Source organism: Coloeus monedula (genome assembly GCF_965178545.1).
Source record: "Coloeus monedula genome assembly, chromosome: 3".
In the NCBI taxonomy this organism is placed as follows: Eukaryota; Metazoa; Chordata; class Aves; order Passeriformes; family Corvidae; genus Coloeus; species Coloeus monedula.
In genome coordinates this window covers 81,184,864-81,206,114 of record NC_138783.1, presented here as the reverse complement: position 1 = coordinate 81,206,114, position 21,251 = coordinate 81,184,864, and the positions used below count along the sequence as shown (strand labels likewise).

General features: G+C 37.8%; 1 protein-coding gene across 3 annotated transcripts in view; it reads left to right on the top strand.

The window, feature by feature from the left end:
- FGF14 (fibroblast growth factor 14) overlaps positions 1 to 21,251 on the top strand; it is a gene marked incomplete at both ends in the record, with an annotated part of 377,580 nt that overhangs the window by 355,629 nt on the left and 700 nt on the right. For all 3 annotated transcript variants that reach the window (XM_082279457.1, XM_082279455.1, XM_082279456.1), the window contains one exon: positions 19,103 to 19,301. In XM_082279457.1, the coding sequence (XP_082135583.1) occupies positions 19,103 to 19,301 (199 nt within the window). The remainder of the gene's footprint in view (positions 1 to 19,102; positions 19,302 to 21,251) is intronic.

Sequence of the window (21,251 nt, the reverse complement as noted above, 5' to 3'; positions counted from 1 at the left end):
CTGTTGAAGAAATGGGGATCTGATCTTTCACGAGAAAAAAATTGGATCATCTTGTAGTATGAGGAAAACAGAAATACAGAAAAAAATATAAATTTAATCAAACAAAAGGAAGGGACTTTGAAAAATTTTAAACGATATAGGACTTTTAAAAAGCTATTATTTGTGTTCTGGTTTTAGATTAGCTGCTGTATTATCTCTCTTTTTTTTTTTTTTTCTTATCTGTAACAATAGAGTTGACCTAGTTCCCTGCACTGTCATTCACATCCACATCATGTGCAGCTTACTTACTCATGCACAGTAGTATTTTGTGAGAGCAGTTTTCTCTTTAGAATAAATATCTTAGTTATGAAAGGATAGGAGAGAAATTAATTCCAATCCATCCTAATCCAAATATTAGGTTTTGCCATAGATTAGGTTCCAAATCCCACATTTTTTCAACTGTGTCTTTCTCAGTGGCAGATATAGATGAGGCCACCTCCGTGTCTGCTTAAGGAAGCCAGCATTAATAAATACTCTGGAATACTTCTCAGAGTACTTCTCTTAAGATAATGATGTTTTTCATATATTTTAGTTTATATATATGAGTGTCCTTCTAACATCGGGTATACTAATTAAGGTTATTTATATTTATAAATGTTTGCAGGTTGGGGCGTTATTGTCAAAGGCACTTGAGAGTTTTTAAGGCTGCTGTTTTAATCCATGGGAAATAAACATAATAAGATCTCTCCTGAGTGTTGTAGGGCCTCTCTATTCTTCATGATGAACAGTTTTCTGAAAGTGATGTACCTGAGGCTTCTGAGCCTTAGAAAGAATCAGAGTGCCCAGCAATAGGGATTCAATTCAGATGAGACTATCCATATGAGTAATGTGTTCCTGATTTTTATTTTAATAAAATAAATTACAGCTCATAACATTTTATGTTTCATTAAGTAATTTCTTAAGTGAGAATCATATAAATATTACATTTAGGCAAATAAACACATTAAAGACTATAAATTATTCCAGAGTATTTTTACTCAGCTCTATTTGCCGTTTTGCTCATTGGCCCTGAGGATTGACTCCTGGTAGAGGTTTCAGCAAGTCAGTGAAATACTCAAGCTATTAAAATACATAAAATTATACTAATATTATAATTTTTGCACAGTGCTTAACATTTCATTTAAACAGATGTAAACCAGAATGTTGTTAAGGAATGATTTCCCCCTTTTTTTCCATTTTCTATTTGGGTTTTTCTTTTGGAGCAGTGAATTAAAGGGAAGAAGAATATATTTCATGAAATACAGGTGGTAAACTATTTACTTTTAAATATGGTGATACCTACAGAAGGCCTTTATCCTGAGAATTAAACAAGGAGTGACCTATGAACAAAAGCACTCCCCAAAAGTTAAAAAGATGTAAAAATTAAATTGCTCGAGGACATGATTTTAGAAGTGGAATCTAATAAATGCATAATAAAGAAATGGCCAAGATAATTAAAGTCTGGTATCTTCTGAGTTTCAGTAAACGGAGAGAGAGCCTATTTTAATATTCATAAATTGAGCCATGACCCACCTAGGAGCAGGTTCCTTCACCTGCCCACCCTGATTGATGGGCTTCCTGGAAGAATCCAAAAGAAAACGATGTTGAATATCTGTCATGGCTCAATCATGGCTCAATTTGTCTGGGAGGCTCAGATCCCTGTTTACAGCTGCTGTGCCCCAGCACCAACTCCCTGTTCCCCCATACCAGGAGCATGTAAATCCAGCAGGAGCCAGGCTGGTCCTGACCAAAGTGCCTTTAATGACATCCCTGTAGTGTCCTCACGGTGTGATCTGTTTATCCTAAACTCAGGGCTTCAATTAAGGGCCTTTGAAGCTCACTCTGCAGGCTGGCTATCACTTTTAGGTGATGGTGGGCATGGAGTGATGCTGATGTGAAATATTAGGTGTTTACTGGTTGGTACTTGGTGAAATCTCTGGCCAGGGGTAGCTGTATAGTTCTTCCTTTAAGCTAAATGTAAAATCTAGAGTTTAACCAAAGAGAATAACTCACCTTCAGTACTAAAAACAAGTATACTTTTATCAGAGGCATGGAGCCAAGTACTTAAAGTATTAATTCTTATGTCCCAGGGAGGATCCTAAGTATTTTTGTATCAGTTTTCTGAGGGCTGTAATATTTCAAAATTTTACCTCTACTTTGTAACTCTACGTAGATGAGGTTTGAGTCAGTCATATCTAATAGATACACAAGCTGAGGTACCAGATAACTTTTTGGTAAAAGTTATGCAGACTCTGGGTGTTGTACAAGTCGTGAGCCAGAGTAGTGTCAGGCAAGAGACAGATTCTATGTGAGTAGAGAAGGGAGATTTTTTTTCTCAAATATTGTATCACTTTATTATTATTGATAAGAGTAGATAATTAAATACCTACAATAGCATTTTGGAGGCAGTAATAGGTTAGAAAAATAGAGCAGAGGGTTTTCGTCTCCTTTTCTTTGTAAGCATGACTCCATTTATGTAATTTCAGATTCTGAAAAAGCTTGGCTAACAGGAATTGATCAGCTGAGGCAGGGGGTGGATGGTACTCCCCTGGATATCACTTCAGAGCAGCAGGTACTTCCTGTTCACTTTGGAGCTCTGATAAAGTGTTTTATATAGAATTCTAACCCCTTTTACAGTGTCAGGCTGCAACCTGTGGCAACTTAGTTGTCCTATGAATATTTCACTTTCCAGATCTAGATAAGTATCCTGCATGGATTCAGCTTGGGAAGAAGGCTGGCAAAGCAGGGAGATTCCTAATATCTGCTTGCCTTTCCATCCTGGGATCATTGCCTCTCCTAGCATCTCCTGGAGAAAGCTGGATGAGTGATTTTTAAAAAGGGAGGAGTGGCAGGAAGATTTGACAGCCTCCTGCCAAAAAAATGAGGCAGAGCTGTAGCATGTCCAGCTACTTGAGTATCCGGATGTCCTCAGGCCCATCTGAGGACCACCAGGTCTTATATCCTTAGCTGATCCCAGGTACTTTTTTAATGATGAAAAATGCCATTCTTCAGTGATAAAATTTACAAGAAGCTCTGCAAGCAAAGCCTAGCACTTCACTGAATATATGGGAGGAGAGGTTTCCATAAGCAATATTTTCGTACCTGTTCATTTACCCACAGTGTCTTAGCCCAAATGAACTCTGCTTTTGATTCATATGACTGAGACCTTGAACATCTGTACTGGTTTTTCTCTGTCCTATAGCACAACTTTGTCCCATGCGCTTCTCCTAATCTATCTGAACTCAGTGGATTTCCTTTTTCTTAAACAACACTGATGAAACACCAATAGGAAATCTATTCACCCCCACACTAGTTTTGAGGATTGATTTGCAACCACAGCTCTGAATTGCATTTGATCTGCATATGTGTTTAGATGTGGACTGGTTTTTTTAAGTTAGATAGTGAGATAGCTAACTCTTTGTTGAGTGTTGTACAGGAGGTATAGACAGGACAGCATAGGGATAACAGTGACAACCAGTGTTGAAAAGGCTCCTGCCCATTCCTGGGGCTTCCTGAGGAGGCCTAACACTGGCAAGCAAAGCACTTCAGCTGGATTGAAAAATGGGACTGATTTTGTGAGTTTAGAGAAACTCATTTCTGAGTAGATTTCCACAGTTCTATATTTGGGGCACCAAAATTCCTGGCCTGATTTTCAGAAGCACCAGAGCAGCTGAGAGCAAACCAGAGGTTGCCCAGCACTGCATAGCTGACCATTTGGCCTCCAGGTATTGCTGCTAAAAGGTAATCTCAAAATCAGAGATCACCTTTGAGAATGCTGGCTTTAATCTCAATTTTACAGGTTTTTCTAGATGTGCTCCAAAAGCTTTTTCCCAACTTATTTATTTGAAATGAAAGAGGAGTATATTTAGATCGGATATTCAGAAGAAATTATTTACCCTCACGGTGGTGAGGCACAGAAACAGGTTGCCCAGAGAAGTCGTGGATGCCCCATCCCTGGATGTGTTCAAGGCCGGGTTAGATGGGGCTCTGAGCAAGTGGAAGGAGTCCCTTCCCATGGCAAGGGGGTTTGGAGTTATATGGTCTTTAAGTTCCCTTCCAACCCAAATCATTCTGTGATTTTCTGATTCTGTTTGCTGGCAATGGTGGGTGGAAGTACTAGTACAGACCTTTGAAGACATAAAGCTTGACAGAAATGAAAAACATAAAAAGTTTTCTGTTTGTCTTTTTGTGAAATACCAGTTTTGTTATTGAGGTAAATCACACAGAGTGTAAACAACATGTTCTTGTTACTGCGGGGGACTGAGTGCCTCAGCAGAAACTGTGAGTGCTATTCCTGGTGACTCCCTCTTTTCTAATTATTGATCTCATGCAAGTACATAAGAGAATTAAAGTTTATTCACTGAAATTAGTGACTTGGGTAAGCAGGTATATCCAATGACTCCAATTTTGTGTTTACTGGCAGCATTGTTTCAATTGCTGCTTTTTTCCCATGAAAGAGTTCAACTCGCAGGTGGGTGGGTTTCCAGAAGCAGCAGAGGAGACACACCTATAAGCACTGCAGAGGCAGCTCCCTGCAGCAGCACTCATCTCTTAATCACTGACAGAGCATCGTGTCAGTGCACATCCTGAAGAAGAGGGTTTCTTCTTTTTCTTAGCAGTCTCATTTGGAATGTCACAGCCTGTTACTGGCAGCCTGCTTCACACCCTGAGATTTTCCAAACATCTTGGTGCTTCCTGCTGACACCTTTGAATGCTTGGTGAAATACTGAATGTGCAAGGTGAAGTATCAGTATAGAGGACCAGGTCTAAATGCCAAAAAGATGTTACATTTTTGAGGATCCAGACGAACTGTACTGTGAACCAATCTCTAAATTTGGATTTAAAAAGAAATGTTTATTTTTTACTTAATATTAAGACTGTGTTATTGTTTGGAAAAAACTGCAGCCAGTTGCTGCTCCCATTTTGTTTTAAGCACTGGTAGGTCTGCCAAATGATTGTTATTTTGTTAAGATATAAGAATTTTCTCTTTTTTGCAGCTGTTTGAGACATTCAGTGTATAAAGAAATAACCCTGGATTAGCCTAGTGATAAATCTGTACCAAGCTGTTGTGAATTATACAGTAGAAAAATACCCACATTTCAAAAACTTCTGGATGTCTTGGCTTGCTTGGGGTTTTTTCCTGTTTATTTGCTTTTGCTTAGATCAAAAGTACAATTAAAAAGACCTGACAGGCAAACTAGAGAGGCAGAAGAAGAGGAGCTGCCACCTGCTGTAAGTTTTAGGTGCTCAATTGCGTGGTCTGTTGGTTGATTTCTCCTATAATGACTCTGCAATCTCATTTTTTTAAATGAAATACAGTAGTCCCAACCCTTTATGAGCAGACTGGGTCTCCTTAGTGTTATTTTCACACACTTTATACCCTATCCATTACAGAAATCAGAGATTTGAACAGAACAATAATGGGTAAAATCTCTCAACTTCAGTGGGGGTTTTTTCAGTAGCTGTCTGAAGTCATTGCAAAAGAATGAAGTGGCATGAATAAAGTCCTGAGGAAATACCACTGATGAGGGGTTAAAACTCACAGTTAAAAAAAAAAAAAGAAAAAAAAAAAAAAAAAGAAAACAGGGAGAGCACAGTACAGAAAATAGTTTATAGTTTGGGAAATCTTTCATTTATTGCAGTCAAAGCTCCATTTCCATGTCCACTCTTTCATTTGTTCTTCCCCAAGTCATTGTTTTTATGCATTTTAAACAGCATAAAAGGTATGACACTGTGTCTATGTTCCATGCTGACCTTGTCCCTTGTAGATCATGGACACAGACAGAGTGTTGCTCATTTGTGAGTTACTCCACTTCTGCAGGCTCACCCCCTTGTCCGGGGTGTGCCAGTGATGCAGAGGGCATGGCTGGAGATGTGGCAGCACAGGGCAGTCCCTCGGGACCACTGTGAGTTAGCACCGGTGAGATCAGCCTTGACAGGCACTGAGTCACACCAACTGCTCCAGTCCCAGTCGAAAGGTCACATTTGCTTGCCTCTTCAGTAGAGCTCATGTATCTAAAAAATCATGTTTTGTAAGGAATTACGAGCAGCAAGGCAAAAACAATCTGTTGATTATACAAAGGGAACAGTATTAGGAATTTTCAGGGAAAAGAAAACACATCCATATCTAATTCTCTAATACAAGCGTGGGGACAAAATTCAGTTGTGATAAGTATTGAAAAATAGGCTCTTTACACAGATTTATGTGGGACTGCTTGTATCTATCAGGACCAATGTAAAAAGTAGAAGCTAAGAGAAATGTAAACAAATGGAACAGGAGTTTAAATCTAAACACAGGTCCTTCATCTGCGTTTTGGCTCAATTTTAAGAATTTAGTGAGATAATCCAATGGGCATAAGAGCAGAACATACATGTAAATTTGACAGATTTTATGAATGCGTGTCATGCAATGCCTTTAGGACAGTGGGAGAAATTGGAAATCCAGATAAAGCTGAGGATAAGCAAATTGCATGTTTATAGCTCTAAACATGAAAGTATAAGCAGGCAGTCAAACCTAAGGTCAAGGTAAACAGTTACGTTCCTCAGCATATACAGGTATAGAAACAGGTGTGCAATCACCGTGGCTTTCGCAGGACAAGGAGTTCCTCTGACCTGTAGCAATATTTTAATATGCTAATGGTTTGATTATTGGGGGAGAAAGATTCAAAAGGTTCTTGAAAGACTTGAAGGAAATGGACAAGAAAAATGGAATGTAGATCAACAAATATTAAAATATTGTTGCAAGGAGGCAGCTGAGATCAGGGTAACTACAGAGGCATCACCAGGCATCAGCTGGGGCTCACCAACTCACTGTCTGCAGTTCAGCCTCTTTCCAGCTCTTCTGAATTATTCCTTGAAGTTCAGAATTTGTGTGTAGTATGGCTTGATGCACAGTTTTCTCGTGACAGGAACATATGAAAACTGTGCTCAGCTTTGGTGAACCAGTAAAAAAGTGTGCTTCCAAGAAACTTGGAAATCAAAATACCTGATATTTTCACCTTCATGCCTTTTGCTGTAGAAATCAGAAGACTGTTTCTAAGACCTTAAAATGGTCTTTTCTTTGCATTTAGCAGTTTGCCCCTGCTTCTTACAGATGATGTAGCAGGGAACACGTTAATATGTGTACCCATTGTGTCTCTTTTACCAGCTGAGGGAAGGTTACAGATCAACTTACTGTTTTGAATTGGCTAGAGTTTTGACCCTGATCCTCCAATTGTTTTTATACACAGTTCAATAGTAATATATGTTTTCTAATTCAGTTTATCCTTGCAATTAGCCACTCAAGTCTATAGATAATGCGTTTTTATTGCCATGTTGACAAAGAGGAAGATCCTCCATTTTTCAGGAACATAGTTGATGTAAATTAAACTCCAAGTAGCCATAAAAGCAATTGTAATCTCAAGTAAAACCTCATTGCTTTCTTGGAAATATATTCACAGCAGCTGAGCCTCTTTGAAGAAGCTGTTATGTTTTACAGTCTGCCTTCCTCAGGAGTAGATTAAAAGGGTTAAAAGTTGGATACTTTCATCTCATTATTCACCAGGATAGTTCATGAATAGATTGAAGCTGCTCTAGGATAAATATGTTGTGTCTATGTAACACTAACCTCTGACTTTCTCAGGACAGCTATAGAATATCCTATAACAGACTGAGTTAAGTAGTGGCTTGATACAACTGGTTTTTTAGGAGATGATCAGATTTCTAGCATCTTGAGTAAGTAGTGGCATTGATTATAACACAGTCGGCAGGAGCTCTGGACAAAAATCTTACTTTGTTTATTGTTACCACAACTACTTGATAAAACTACTTCCAAAAAAAATTTTTTTTTTTTGGCTCTGCAATGCATATTGTAACACTGAGGCAGATAAAAATCCATAATCCTTTGGTACCACTCTGATTTTTGTACCTTTATGGGTTTTGCCAGGCATCTATATTCACCTTGTTCATCATCAACCCTTACAAGTTTGCTGCTGAAAGAGAGGAATTTTATGTGAGCATCAGGATGTAGCTATAACCACCTTGGTGTTACCCATCCATAACAAAAACAAGCATCACTGCTGAGTGTGTTAAGAGTTGCATGTAATCATCTCCTTTCTAATGAGATACATTAAATTTCTGAGGTTTTAGCATATAAACATATACCCAAAATTGTCTGACTTGTTTCTTTTCACAATTTCCGACTGGTTAATGGTGTGATGCCATTCCACAAAAATACTTTTTAGTGGCTGACATTTTATTTCCCATTAATTGTTTAGTTAAAACAGGAGACAGAATGGATTTTCTTTTGTATTGATTCATGATACATTTTTTGAATGTTTGGTATGAGTCTCTGTACTTCAACTTTCTTCTGATAATGGATACTTGAAGTAACAATTATGTAGATGTGTGAAAATTAAATAATAATAGGAACATATTTTTAGATCTCTAGATGAACTGAAATATTTTAAGTGAACATTGCTATTTGCATTCTATATATATATAAATATTTCCTAACTAGAAATACTTTTTGGGTTTGTGTTTACATTTATTAATTTCAGGACAGGCAAGTTTGCTCTTGTGTTATATTTTCTGGAAAGATATTTCAGCGGTTTTTTGGGTGGCCCATCCTATGTGCACTGAGTTTTTATTTTTAAGTGGAACAGTGCTATAGGCATCTATCTTTGTGAAAGAATGAAAATGCAGAAAACAGGAAATGGTACAGAATATTTAAGAACTTGTCAACCTGTCAGGTTTTGGCTGTCTTTCTGGTTTGATGGCCATCATTTTCTATCCTCTCATTGGAAAAGGAGAGAATGAATTTAGAGCCCTTTGTCTTCATATGTGAAAGCTTCTTTGGAAGGAAATGGGGAAAGCCTGTTGAATATTTAGTTGTGCTTCCAAAGCAGAAAACAAAGATGGGCAAAAAGATGCAGAGTGAAAGAAGGAAGAAATTGGTGTCTTCTCCTAAAACACATATTTGCTGTATAACAAGAGCTAGGTAACAAACATCTAAAAGTTGTCTCTGTTCCCTGTGCTTCCCAGCATTCCGTGATCAACTGCAGCTTATATTGAGTCGTGAAACCAAGAGCAGGCTCAGCTAATGCATTTTCTGAGAGATCTGATTACATTCATTGCACAATAGTTTTGCCTTATACAAGTCTCCTCAGACTAAGGTTTCTCTGAATTTACCTTTCCTGCTCTTCTTATGAACACCGAGTGTAAAACAGCAAAAGGATGAGAAAGAGACATTAGCAAGAATTTCACATAATAACAACATAGTTATAATTGCATATAACTACCGTCCTGAATTTTATTTATTCCAGCTCCTGTCTTTTACAATAGTTGATTTTTAGACAGGATAATTCATACACTGACAGGTCATAAAGAAAGGCTGCAAGCAGAAAAACAGGCTCACAACTGTAAAGAAAAAAGAAATAGAAAAGAGTACACTAAAGTAGGCCACTTCATATAGCTTGGGTGTTCCTGCAACTTTTTCTGGCTTCTCAGCTTGTAAATTACACCCATTTTGAACTTTCATAAGTTCACACATCTTTTGGAAGGAACACATAGAACTGAAGGAGCCTAAATTATACTGTAAAAGATACCTCTAAATTTGCACTTATTTATGTTTACTTTTGGATTTGTACATGGTTATGGACATGTCATACTATCATACTAAGGGAGGTCTACAAAAACACCATATATATGAAAATATACCATCCCATCTGATGTTGCACAATAGTGGCAAAAACTAGAATAATGTTTCTTTATCCAATATTTCAGTGTATTAGAGAGGAGCAGAAATTTCCTTGTGGTAAACAACTAGAAAAAGTCATCCTTCTTGCTTCTTTTTGGGTGCTTGGCCCTTCCAATAACTATTTTTTGCATTTTTCCTTATAGTTAGTTTTATTTGAGGCATTTGCATTGCAGAAGATTGTCTACAGTAATGACTTCAAGTGTCTGGATAAACTTGTGTCAAAAAATGCCACTGTCATTTGGAAAGGTTTGGTCTATGACTGAATGTCTCTGTATTCCTCCTGCATTGTTCATCCAGGGACAGAACGGTGGATTGATGGGCAACCGGATGAGAATTTCTCCCCTATCCCACTGTGGTTTGTTTCAACAGCTATGTCATTAAATCCTTCCTTTCAGGCTCTTAGTTTAGTGCTGTCCCATGTTTCCCTTGGCACTGACCTTTTCTAGATGAGAACCTGGTTGACAAGCTGATGAATTACGGCTGTTCTGAGTGGAAGTGACCATCAAATATAGGCTGGTTTACTCATGTTCTTCTCCAAAAGCCCCCATGACAATACTGGAAGAAAATATTCCCTACAATGCATGCAATTTCTCTTAGTCATGCCTTGGGGCATCTGCCTTTCTTATTGACACTGGGTTTCTTTAATCACAGATGCTGTACAGGAGATAAAGGATGTCTCTCTGTGTTGATACCGCAAGCAGTTATTGTTGGTGTTTAAGCTGAAGCCTTAAAGCAATTTTTACTGCATATTTGAATCTTAAGGGAAGGTAGAGGCTGAGGATTAGGTGGGGAGGAGATTATGCTCTGGGAGAACGAGTATCTCATTTCAGTGATACAAGGATTCTAGCTGTGTTTTCTTTAAAGCCAAAGATGTACCCAAGCCGAAAACTACACATTTCTGTGAAAGTTCAGAGTTGGAATGAAGCAGAACACAGCTTCTCTCTCATTTATGTGTCTGTGGGGATACTTGACAGTACTCTATACCATGTCATGGCTCTTGGTGGGCTGCAGACCATTCTAAACCCATAGGTACAAGTTTGGCTTCTCAATAATATTTCTAAAATAAATTTTGCTTCTTTTATTCAGGTGAAGCAGCACTTTTTTAGTGGTTCTACTCTTGAGCATTTAGTGAAGTATTCTAGTTTTGGAATGAATGCCATAAAGACAGTTTTGAAAATTAATAACCTTTTCCAGGATGCTGCCCCAAACTTTCTCTTGAGTTTAAACAACCTCTACTCACTTATTCCCAGTGTGAGGGTTATGTTTCTGATATTCATGATGGGCTGCATTTCACAAACATTAGGTCATTTTTTGAGTAAAACTGTCCAACTTTAAATAACATATATCAGAAATTCTCGCATCAAGGAAATTTGTTCTATTTCAGCCATATCCCACTGAGTTGATGTCTATGAATTGTATACAGTGGTCAAAAGAAGATTAATACCAGAGCACTGCTTGTAACATAATACTAGCTTCTATCTAAGTAGGAGAGAGAAATAGATGACTTCTCCTGGGTAGTATATATAAGTAGTAATTTGGGATCATTCTTGCAGTTAGTATTTAAAATATTCTTTTTCTCTGACATCATTGTTTCGTCTTTCAAATGGTAAGTTTATGAAAAAGCATGTGCTCTGCCTTCCATAAAAAATATTATTGCCTTTTATAAATTATATATTAATATGGCCATAGCTTCTAGTTGTAAGCAAGGCAACCTATCTGTTGTGAAATAAGGAAATTTTTGTAAACCAAGATGCTATATTTTGGTTTGGCCTTATAACTCTCTACAACTGCCTGAAAGGAGGTTGTAGGCAGGTGGGGGTCAGCCTCTTCTCCCAGGCAGACACAGGACAAGAGGAAATGGCCTTAAACTGCATCAGGGAAGGTTCAGGTCAGACATCAGGAAGAATTTCTTCACTGAAAGGGTGGTTAAGCATTGGAATGGGCTGCCCAGGGAAGTGGTGGAGTCACCATCCCTGGAATTGTTCAAGAAATGATTGGATGTGGCACTTAATGCTGTGGTTTAGTTGACATGGTGATGTTCAGACAGAGGCTGAACTTGATGATCTTGGAGGCCTTTTCTCACTTTAATGATTTTTATGATTCCAATCTGGACATAAAATAAAGCCAAACTTGGTCTTTGATCAGTGTTAGGGGTGTTGGACTAGATGATCTCCAGAGGTCCCTTCCAACCCTAACTCTTCTATGATTCTGTGATCCTCTTAAACACATAGAGATCTGTTCAAGCTGTTTTTTGTTAACTTATCTTTATGTATGCCATGTGAATTTTATTCATGACCTTATTTTATGTGCTTATGAATGTACATGAATAAAAGAATTGCTACATGATCAATATTACCATTCATATCCCTACTAATTAGAATCCTAGTTAAGTAAGTGCTAATATTTGCAATAGAATTAATTTACATTGACTTTTGCCTAAATTTAGTCAAAAGTTGTGTTTTATTTCCTTACAAGCAGTTATAGTCACATTTTCAGAAGTTGAAAGTGAGATACGGGAATTGTAGCTAAAAGCTTTCTTTCACACACTGACATTTTAATGTACTCAGTGATTCTTTAACCAGCAAGGATCATCCCTGGTTTTTACCTGCATGATAGCAAATCCTCTTTTTATAATTTTCTTCTTTTTTAAAGACCACATGTTTAGTAATCTTCCAGAGGACAGAAATAACATTAGCTTACAAGAGACAATAATGGTGTTCTCTGACTGTAGAAATTTATTGAGGAACTTTTCTGTCAAAAATGGTAGAAAGTGTGTGAAAGGGGCTGTGAGTGTTCGCTGCTTTTATAGGACATCTATAGGATTGTCAGGTTCAGCTATTACTACCTTTTATTTTGAAGTTAGTTAGTAAAGTGACTGCAAAGCTTGTGTTGTGTTCCTTCATATCTTACTTGGCCAGTTTGCACATAGAAATTTTGTCAGCTTTGCTCGTTCTTGTTCTAATGTCTAAAAATTGTGCTTGTATTAAGGGGTTTTTAGGCCAGACATGCTAAATGTCTTCTGAACCTGCAGTAAATAGAATACAAATTTCTCCTTAATTCATAAGGTACGTAACCACATGTTGCTGTGTTTTCTGCCACTTGAAGAGGAGCTCATGCACAAGATAATTTCAAACTGCAGACTTCTAGCCATTTAAAGTGTTGAGAAAATTTGGTGTTATGGATGGGAAATATTAAGTGATTATTTTGTTTTCCTGCACCAGCATTTGTCAAACAAGTTTACTGTAAGAAGGTAGTCTAACTCACCTAATTCAATGTGCAGCAAGTCACTGGAATATCAATTTAGGTGTTCCAAGTCTCATGTGCAGGTGAAGCCTCCAGATCTCTACACGTTTTGCTGCACAAATACCTCTATGACAAGGCCTTTTGCCATGCCACTGCACTGCAGCTGTTTGCTGGGATCTCATAATTTCACACCTTGATCACTGCAGCATCCTCCCTTCCTGCACTGAGCAATACAGTGCTACCTCCACAGTCTCCGTTCACAACTCTGCCACAAAGTTCATTTCCCACCTTCATTATTTTAACTTATTTCTCTTCTCTTCTGAGTGCATTTTCCTCATTAAGCAAACTGCTTCTTTTCCACTTTAAGACCAGTCTTCATGAGTCATTTCCAACCTTTCTATCCACTATTAAAATGTAATTTCCTTTTTTTATTCCTGTGTTGCTAGCCTCTAACTCTCAAAACACTTTTGTGCTGACTCTATGCTGCTTTTCTCCCTCTGCAGAAATTTCTCATAAGCCTCCACAAAGCCAGTGTTGCCCTTTCTCCAGTCTGTCCTTAAGAATCCTTTGTCATTATTTCTACAGAAAAAAAATATTTGATAACCACCTACCCATGCTGATATCATTGATTGGATGTGTTGTTTTTTTTGAAATGTGAGGCGTTCACATCAGGCAGATTCCGCTTGGCCTGTACTTCAAAAGCACTGAGGTCCTGTTCCATAATCTGTACTTTTAGGGGCAAATAATGAATAGTATCAGGGTTTTCTACAGTGCTTGATTAGACTGGCTGTTCCTCTCCTGGCAATCTCTTTGAGCTTGTATTGCAATTGTGTCTTCTGCATGGCACCAAGGAGAAGCTGCAGCTAGTCCAACTACAGCTGCGCTTTTGCTGCCTGGTTGATGAACAAGTCCTGTTGTGCCCATCTCCAGGGGAGTCCACTGCCTCCTTGTTTGCTGCTGGCTTTATCACTTCTGTGAGCTGTAACTAATGCCCTTCCTTCGTATATTTCAGAATAAAACACAAATCTAAAGAGGCTTAAAGGTTCAGGACTCAAAGGTAGGAAACTTTTGTGGGAGCCCTTATTGTTGGTACAGCTGACCATTGCAGAGCCATGTTCTTACGCTGTCCCTCATGGTGTGCAATGGAAGATTACTTTGTGTTCAGTCCTGACAGTACATTATTGATTTACTGAACAGAAATATAATTTAAAACTGCAGGTGCCCATTTAATTTTTAAACAATATCTGGAAGCGATGTGGCTAGTTGTGTTGTTGTGCTAGTTTTTGCTTTTTAACTCTGTGGTTCACGGCATATTTCTTCTTTCTGAGACCTGTACTAGAAAAATGCTGTACCTTGTGGGGTTTGTTTTAAGTGAAAGGTCATGGCTAAGACAGGACATGTGCAGCTTCACTAAAGCTAGCTAACTTGAACAAACTAAATTGTGAAATCACAGCAATTAGAAGTTACAGGGATAATCCATTCAAATCATTTCAATTACTCAATGGTTTGTGGGACAATAAAGTTTGCTGTACTTTGATTTTGAACGATAGCCATTTGCTACAGTGCCATATTATTGATTGACATTGAGGCTTAGCTTTATCATGCCAGACTTCAGCTTTTGATTGACAGAATGACATTACTTGGTAGGGAATTCATCTCAGTTGTCATCTGAATTACTTTTTTCCAAGAACCCTTATATCTCTGTGTTGACACCACACAGCTCAGTAACCTGAGCTCTGATGTTCAGAAACTCCCAGATTTGAGAAGATAATGGTTCTTTTTTGATTTGGATAATGGTTCTTTTTAATTTTGTGTTTTGTTCCTATATGAAAGTAGATTCTGATACCAGATTCACATGATCACAGATCCTCTTCACATGATTCCATGAGGTAAAACCCCATCATTTTGAATACTACAATGCTAAGATTTGGCAGCTGGTGGGGGCCCCAAAACTAAGAATGCTGAAATGACTGAACTTTTGATTCCACAGGTTTGAACTCACAATCTTTGTGTTGTGAATGAATTAATGCTACTGCAACTAGAAGAATTAAAATATCTCCAAATAGGACTCACATCTAGCAAAAATTTGGTGAGAATGTAGAAAAAATATCCAAGTGAAAATTCTTATCAGCAAACTATAATTTAATGCATCCTTCACTTAATATGCCTTGAAGTGGCTATCTGAAAACAGAGGCTACCCAAGATGAAGAGAAAAAAAGCTGGTATTTATTTGAAAGGCCTTCAAAGGTATGCTTTGGGAGTCAAAAGCCTCCAAGGGGCTCCACCCAAGATGGACCCCTGGTCACAGGCTTTTAACACTTTTATAAGTTTGGTCCATTTGCATATCAGGGTTAATTCTCCAATTGTGATTTCACGTAGTAATGTAATTACCTCACGTTTGCTCCCCCTGTCAGAGGCTTTAGTTATGTATTTTGGGACCTGGGACAACAAGGTGTCCTTGAAGGGCAAACCTAGAGAGGGTTTGTTATGGTTAACCAGCATGAGAGAACAGTAGCTAACAGGCTATGTTAGCTGTATGAAGGCTGTATGAAGTTTCAGAGTTACATACTAAGCAATGCAGGATTTGAAAAATACAAAAGTTAAAACCTAAGGCATCACTCTGGGACCCAGGAAGCTGTATCAGATTGCACTTCACAGCCAAAATCCATTCCTGGGGTTTTGGAAATTGGCAGCTGGTAAACACTTTATTTTTCAAATGTTGCTTTGACAGGATAAAACCACTTTTTATATAAAACTACAGGTTAAATCTGGGCTCTGACCTTGAAAGAGGAATCCTGAGCACAAGTTCTTGTTTTCAAGTCATGTCTGGTTTTGCAATTCATTCACTTCCTAATACAAAATGTCCTGGGATCAAAAACCAAAAAGTCATTCTTGCAGGGAAGATCTAAATTATTCATGTCAGCCAGATGCAGATTTGGATTCCTTCAGGTTGGATACAGATAGGGAGGTAGCCTAGGGGAGTGTCCTCACCACTCCGTTTCCCTTTTAAAACTCCACTGTACCACCTTTCCCCCAACAATAGGTTTAAATAAAGTCGCCCACGGATTTTTTTTTTCGTTAAGTCAGTGCTGTTAGCACATTAGTAATTTTCTGGGAATTCTTACTGGGTTAAGTCAGATATACAGATCTAGATTTGACCTAGGTACATGCAAAAACAACATCTTAGGTGTTATGGCTACTTTACTGGAGAAAATTCAGTACAGCTTTTCAGGCAGCTGAGATGGTGTATGAGGCAAGACTTTAGGCACCACTCTTAACTTAACTTAGAAATACTCAATTTCACCTGAGCCCCAGGGAAGGGGGCCATTTCAGAAGTCTCCTTCTGATTAACTCTTTCCTTAGAGGAACTGGTGTCCGCAGTTGAGTATAGTAATTGTCATTATTATTATTATGCCTAATTTTCCTTAATGAATACTCCCCATACTGCTGGAACTATTAGTCTGCTTTAAAGCAACATATATTTAAGGGACACTTGACTGAGAGTTTAACTTGGGTAAAATGGCCTCCTAATATACTGGATGAATGCAAACCCTGTCCAAAGATGTTGCCCTACCCAGATATCTGGTGTAGGATAGCTGCAGTATTTTTAGGTAGAATACAGTCTTCGGGTTTGACTCTTCCTTGTATTAAAAAAAAAAAAAAAAAAAAATTATCAGACTATACTATGGTTTTCCTAACTACATAGTAGTAATGATGCCAGTTTGTCCAGGAGGAGCCAAATAATTGTGTTGACATAATCTATTTTTTTTTTCTTGGTAAAGTAAATGCCTACCACTTCATATACTGTGCAGTCAGAAACACTACTGCAATGTCAAAGAAATGAGAGATTCAGAGAAGGGATATGAATTGAAGGAACCTTGTTTAAGTATCATAATGGATATTGTTAGGGAAAACATACAAATAGTGTTTAGAGGCAGCCAACCAGCTCTAGTACGGAGGAACATAGAATGATAAACAGCTTTTGTTTATAGCACAAAAAATATGAGTATTGGCTAAGAAGTAGTGTTTATGGTAATTGAGCGTTACAAGGAAGTAAAACTTCGTGGGGAACACAGGGGGTAGCATTTTCAGTGAAGCAGGCAATGAGGAGAGCTGTGTAGGCATTTCCTGATAAGCATCTGCTGTTTCAACAGCCAAGGAACACGACTCGCATGTAAATGCTTGTGCTAGGCTTTAACAGGCATTCCCTCTAGCATGCCACCCTGCCTTCTGGTTTTATTTTGAGTCTCCTTGAACCCTACTGTGACTTGAAATCAGTGGAGGAGAAAGGAGAGTAACACAAACAACAGATGTCTTAAAGTTTCAAACAGAGGGAAAAAGCCCCATGGCAAAGGAGAAGGTGCAGTTAAGGTGTTTTCCTGTCATTAGTATTCAGTGCCTCTAGTACAGACTCTGTTTGCATTTTTGAATATTCATATCTATATATAGGCAGTTGTACACATAGGGGGTAAAGAAGTGGTAGTGCAAAAAAATGCCCATTGCACAATTCAGAATATTTTTTTGCATCCTGTAAGAGTGCAACCTATAGACACTAAGTGTACTGGCTGACACAGCCAAAGCAACCTATTTTACAGCAGGCTCACAAATTATTTCCCAGCTGCTCCGTAACTGCTTTTAGTCTCTTGCTGCATAAAATACATTAATTATTTTTAATCTGAAGTTCAAAGATGCTCCATAATTGAGAATGCTAATAGTGTGCCTGGTGTTCATCAAGACAGCTTTGCTTACAGGTGGTAACTTAAGCTGTGGCAAGACAAATACCATGTACGCCACCACATTAGGAGAACTAGGTTGTGCACCAAGTGATATTCAGTGCACATTCAGAAAAATCTTTAATTGGTGCTTTTTGGTATGGGGAACTGTGTCTTTGAGGACTTTGATTTCCAGAAAGTAAATCTGTGGCAGAAACAGCTGTGAAATTCTTACAGTATATCAGCAGCTGGGGATGGCATAGAGACCCTGAAAATACACTGCCTGCTGGGTGTTAACTCAGTACTGCATGGGGCCAGGAACAAAAAGAAATGGAAAAAAAATACTGTGAATGCAGAAGTGAAAAAATATGATGTTTCTAGATTTTTTCACTTCTTAGGAAAGACAACTAAAAGAAAGATAAAAAGAGTACTCAGGGCTGAGAACTTTGAGCTCTGAAAACTTAGCGAGCTACTTCTTCCTTTCCCACATCTACCTTCTCCTTTTATGTCTTATTTCTTCTACAGGCTTCAGCAGATAGGTCCACAGATGGAAAAATCACATTCACACAGAATCCTATTTTCTTGTGATATTTTAAATGTATATTTATTTGCTTACTAACTTGCTGGGTTTTTTCAAAGAATTTTGGTAATCTCTATCTCTACGTATGTTCACACTGTTTATTTTGCTAGTTAATTGTGTTATTAATATATATATATTAATTATTATTTGGCTCTTGGACTACAGAAGTTTATGCTTAGATTAACCTATATAGAGTTTAGGACAACTGCTGGTATTGAATGTAACTTCTGAAAAAAAATTCTAGTTTTGGAATGAATGCTGAGGATGCCAGTAGGAAATACTTTCCTTTGTCCAGAAATTTGTACATCAGAATAGTACTTCCTGTGGTGGTACTTTCCTGGACTACAGGGAATGCTGTATATGTCAATATGTTGGAAGTAGCACTTTAAGCATCAAATATTAGTTGTTGTTAACCGAAGGGAGTCTGCTGCATTCAGTTAAAACAGAACAACTGATACCTCATTAATACTATTTTAGCATAGACTTTCTTAATCTTTATAAGTATATCCTATCAGAAAAATAGGCATAATAACAATAATTATGCCTGTATTTTAAATAGTGCTGTTATGCCTGTGTGGCTCTCTTTCTACTTTAGAAATATACTATCTCTGTTGCACAGATGGGTAAACTAAGGCATGCATGGGAAGTGAAATAAGTTCACTGGAGGTCTTCCCGAGAAAGATGGTACTTCTAGTTTTAAAGCAGAACCTTATCATAACTCATATATACAACTTATCACGAGGTATTTGTACATTAAAAAAACAAATCCTGCACTTTGGAGATACCATTTAACATTTATTTTTCTTCCCACAGGAACTTTTTACACCAGAGTGCAAATTCAAGGAGTCTGTTTTTGAAAATTATTATGTAATCTACTCATCCATGCTCTACAGACAACAGGAGTCCGGGAGGGCCTGGTTTTTGGGGCTGAACAAAGAAGGGCAGGTCATGAAAGGAAACAGAGTGAAGAAAACAAAACCAGCAGCTCATTTTCTACCCAAGCCATTGGAAGGTGAGGCTCAGTCCATCCCTGGCAGACCCTCCTATAGATCTCACAAGAAGAGGGAATGGTTTCCAAAATGCCCTTCCTGAATGTGCATGCCCCACACAGGGGCCAATCCCAATGCCATTCCCAAAATTTCATGGAGAAGTTCTGTGCTTCTGTGTAGTGATGCTACAAAGGGCATATGTAAAAACATTTTTTCAGGGACAAAGAGGTCATTCTACAAGAAAAGAAATCTTTTGTGGAAGAGCCTTTTGCTGCTTTTAAAATATTCTGCTGTTAGGGACAAAAACTGTTGTGAGTCTTGCAGTGAGAAAACAGTCCTTTCATTAGGCAGAATTAAATAATGGATGTTGTAGGATGATTGGGAGTTATAAAGGGAATGGATGAAATGTTAGCATTTCAAAGTAAAAGCTTTCTAATACAAAACAAAAGGTCTCTCTACAAAATAAACCATGTTGTATTACTTTGCCAATTGGAGTAATGTACACAACTCATGTAAGTTGGCCTTTAAACCAAGACAGGAGCAAACAGCAGTCACAGTAACCTTACACACCAAAATGATGTCACATTCTCTGAAAAATCCATTTATATCTTGGAACTTTTTTGTTATCCTATGTATTCTGCAGGCCTTTATAAACCTATGCTGCTTTTTGCGTCTTATCCTGATGTCACTACTCATTGTTCTAATTGCTACACCTAGCCTCAGTCATTCTGAAAATTATCTCGTTATTTACCATCTGAAAACGCATACCTGAGTAATGCTTTGGTTAGCAGTCCAATTTCTTTTGATACTTTAACTTAAAATTTTTGATTGAAGGAATTTGTAAAGTACTTTAGTTTCATCATAAGGAAAGAATCAGAATAATCTTATGTTTATTTGAAGTTAGGTTGATGCCTTTGTGCTTACCTTGTCTTGTGGAAGCTTACAGTTGTTTCAACAATATCAATACTTTATATCTTGATCCCTCTATATTAAAGTGAGAATTATAGGGAGGGAAAGCCAGTGCATTTTTAAAATCAAGGCAAATTCCTATGGATTAGGAAAAAAGTTACTGTTTTTCAATAATGTTTGGATGATCAGACTCCATCAAAATAGCTTACACAATGCTTAGAAATATCTTGATTTACATTGCTTATGAGAATCATCAAATATGACAACTCTGCTATATAATTTCTTACTTTATAGTTCCATTTCATGTTGTTCAACATAATAATTTTGTAGGTCACAGTGTTATTTCACCAAGCTCTTTTAATTAATCAGTGAAGTGCCCTAAACACATTTATGGGCCACTCTGAAGATATAGATCATAACCAGCCTTATGTACTCTAGAGAAGACATTTAATTTCAGCCTTCCAGAAGCTATAAAAGGATTTCGATTATGTCACTGGAAATGTTAGAACAAGTATTTGATTACTTAATGATGCTGTGGGGCCCTTTACATTTATTATGAAACTTCACACCATTGAAGATCAAGGTCAGTACTCTGAAGCTCCAGCCTCCTACTCTAATTAGCCAAGGGATGAAGGAATTGTGCTAAGGCAGCACACACCCAGTCTGGAAATCAGAGTGATGATTAATTCCTTTGACTGCTGTGACACCTCTTTTAACATTGCTCTGATATAAATAAATGCTACTGAAGTTAGGTATAAGTGGAAATATTACCTTATTCAGTGACATGGAAAATGAAATTGAATTATCCAAGAGCATTAATCATTAAGGCAGCTTAATGCTGGAACTGTGTAATTGAATACATGTATTTCCCTCAAAGGATTTAAAGTGGTTAGATAGGGACAGAAGCCCAGAGACAAACTTCTAATTCCTCTAAGAATTCAGTTAATAGCTTAATTTGGAGTTTTCTGCACTTCTACAGTCAGTGATGCTCAGTGGCTACTGCATATGTTTTCGGAAATGAGGAAGGAAAACCCCCAAACCTTTTTTTTACTCTCCACATCTCC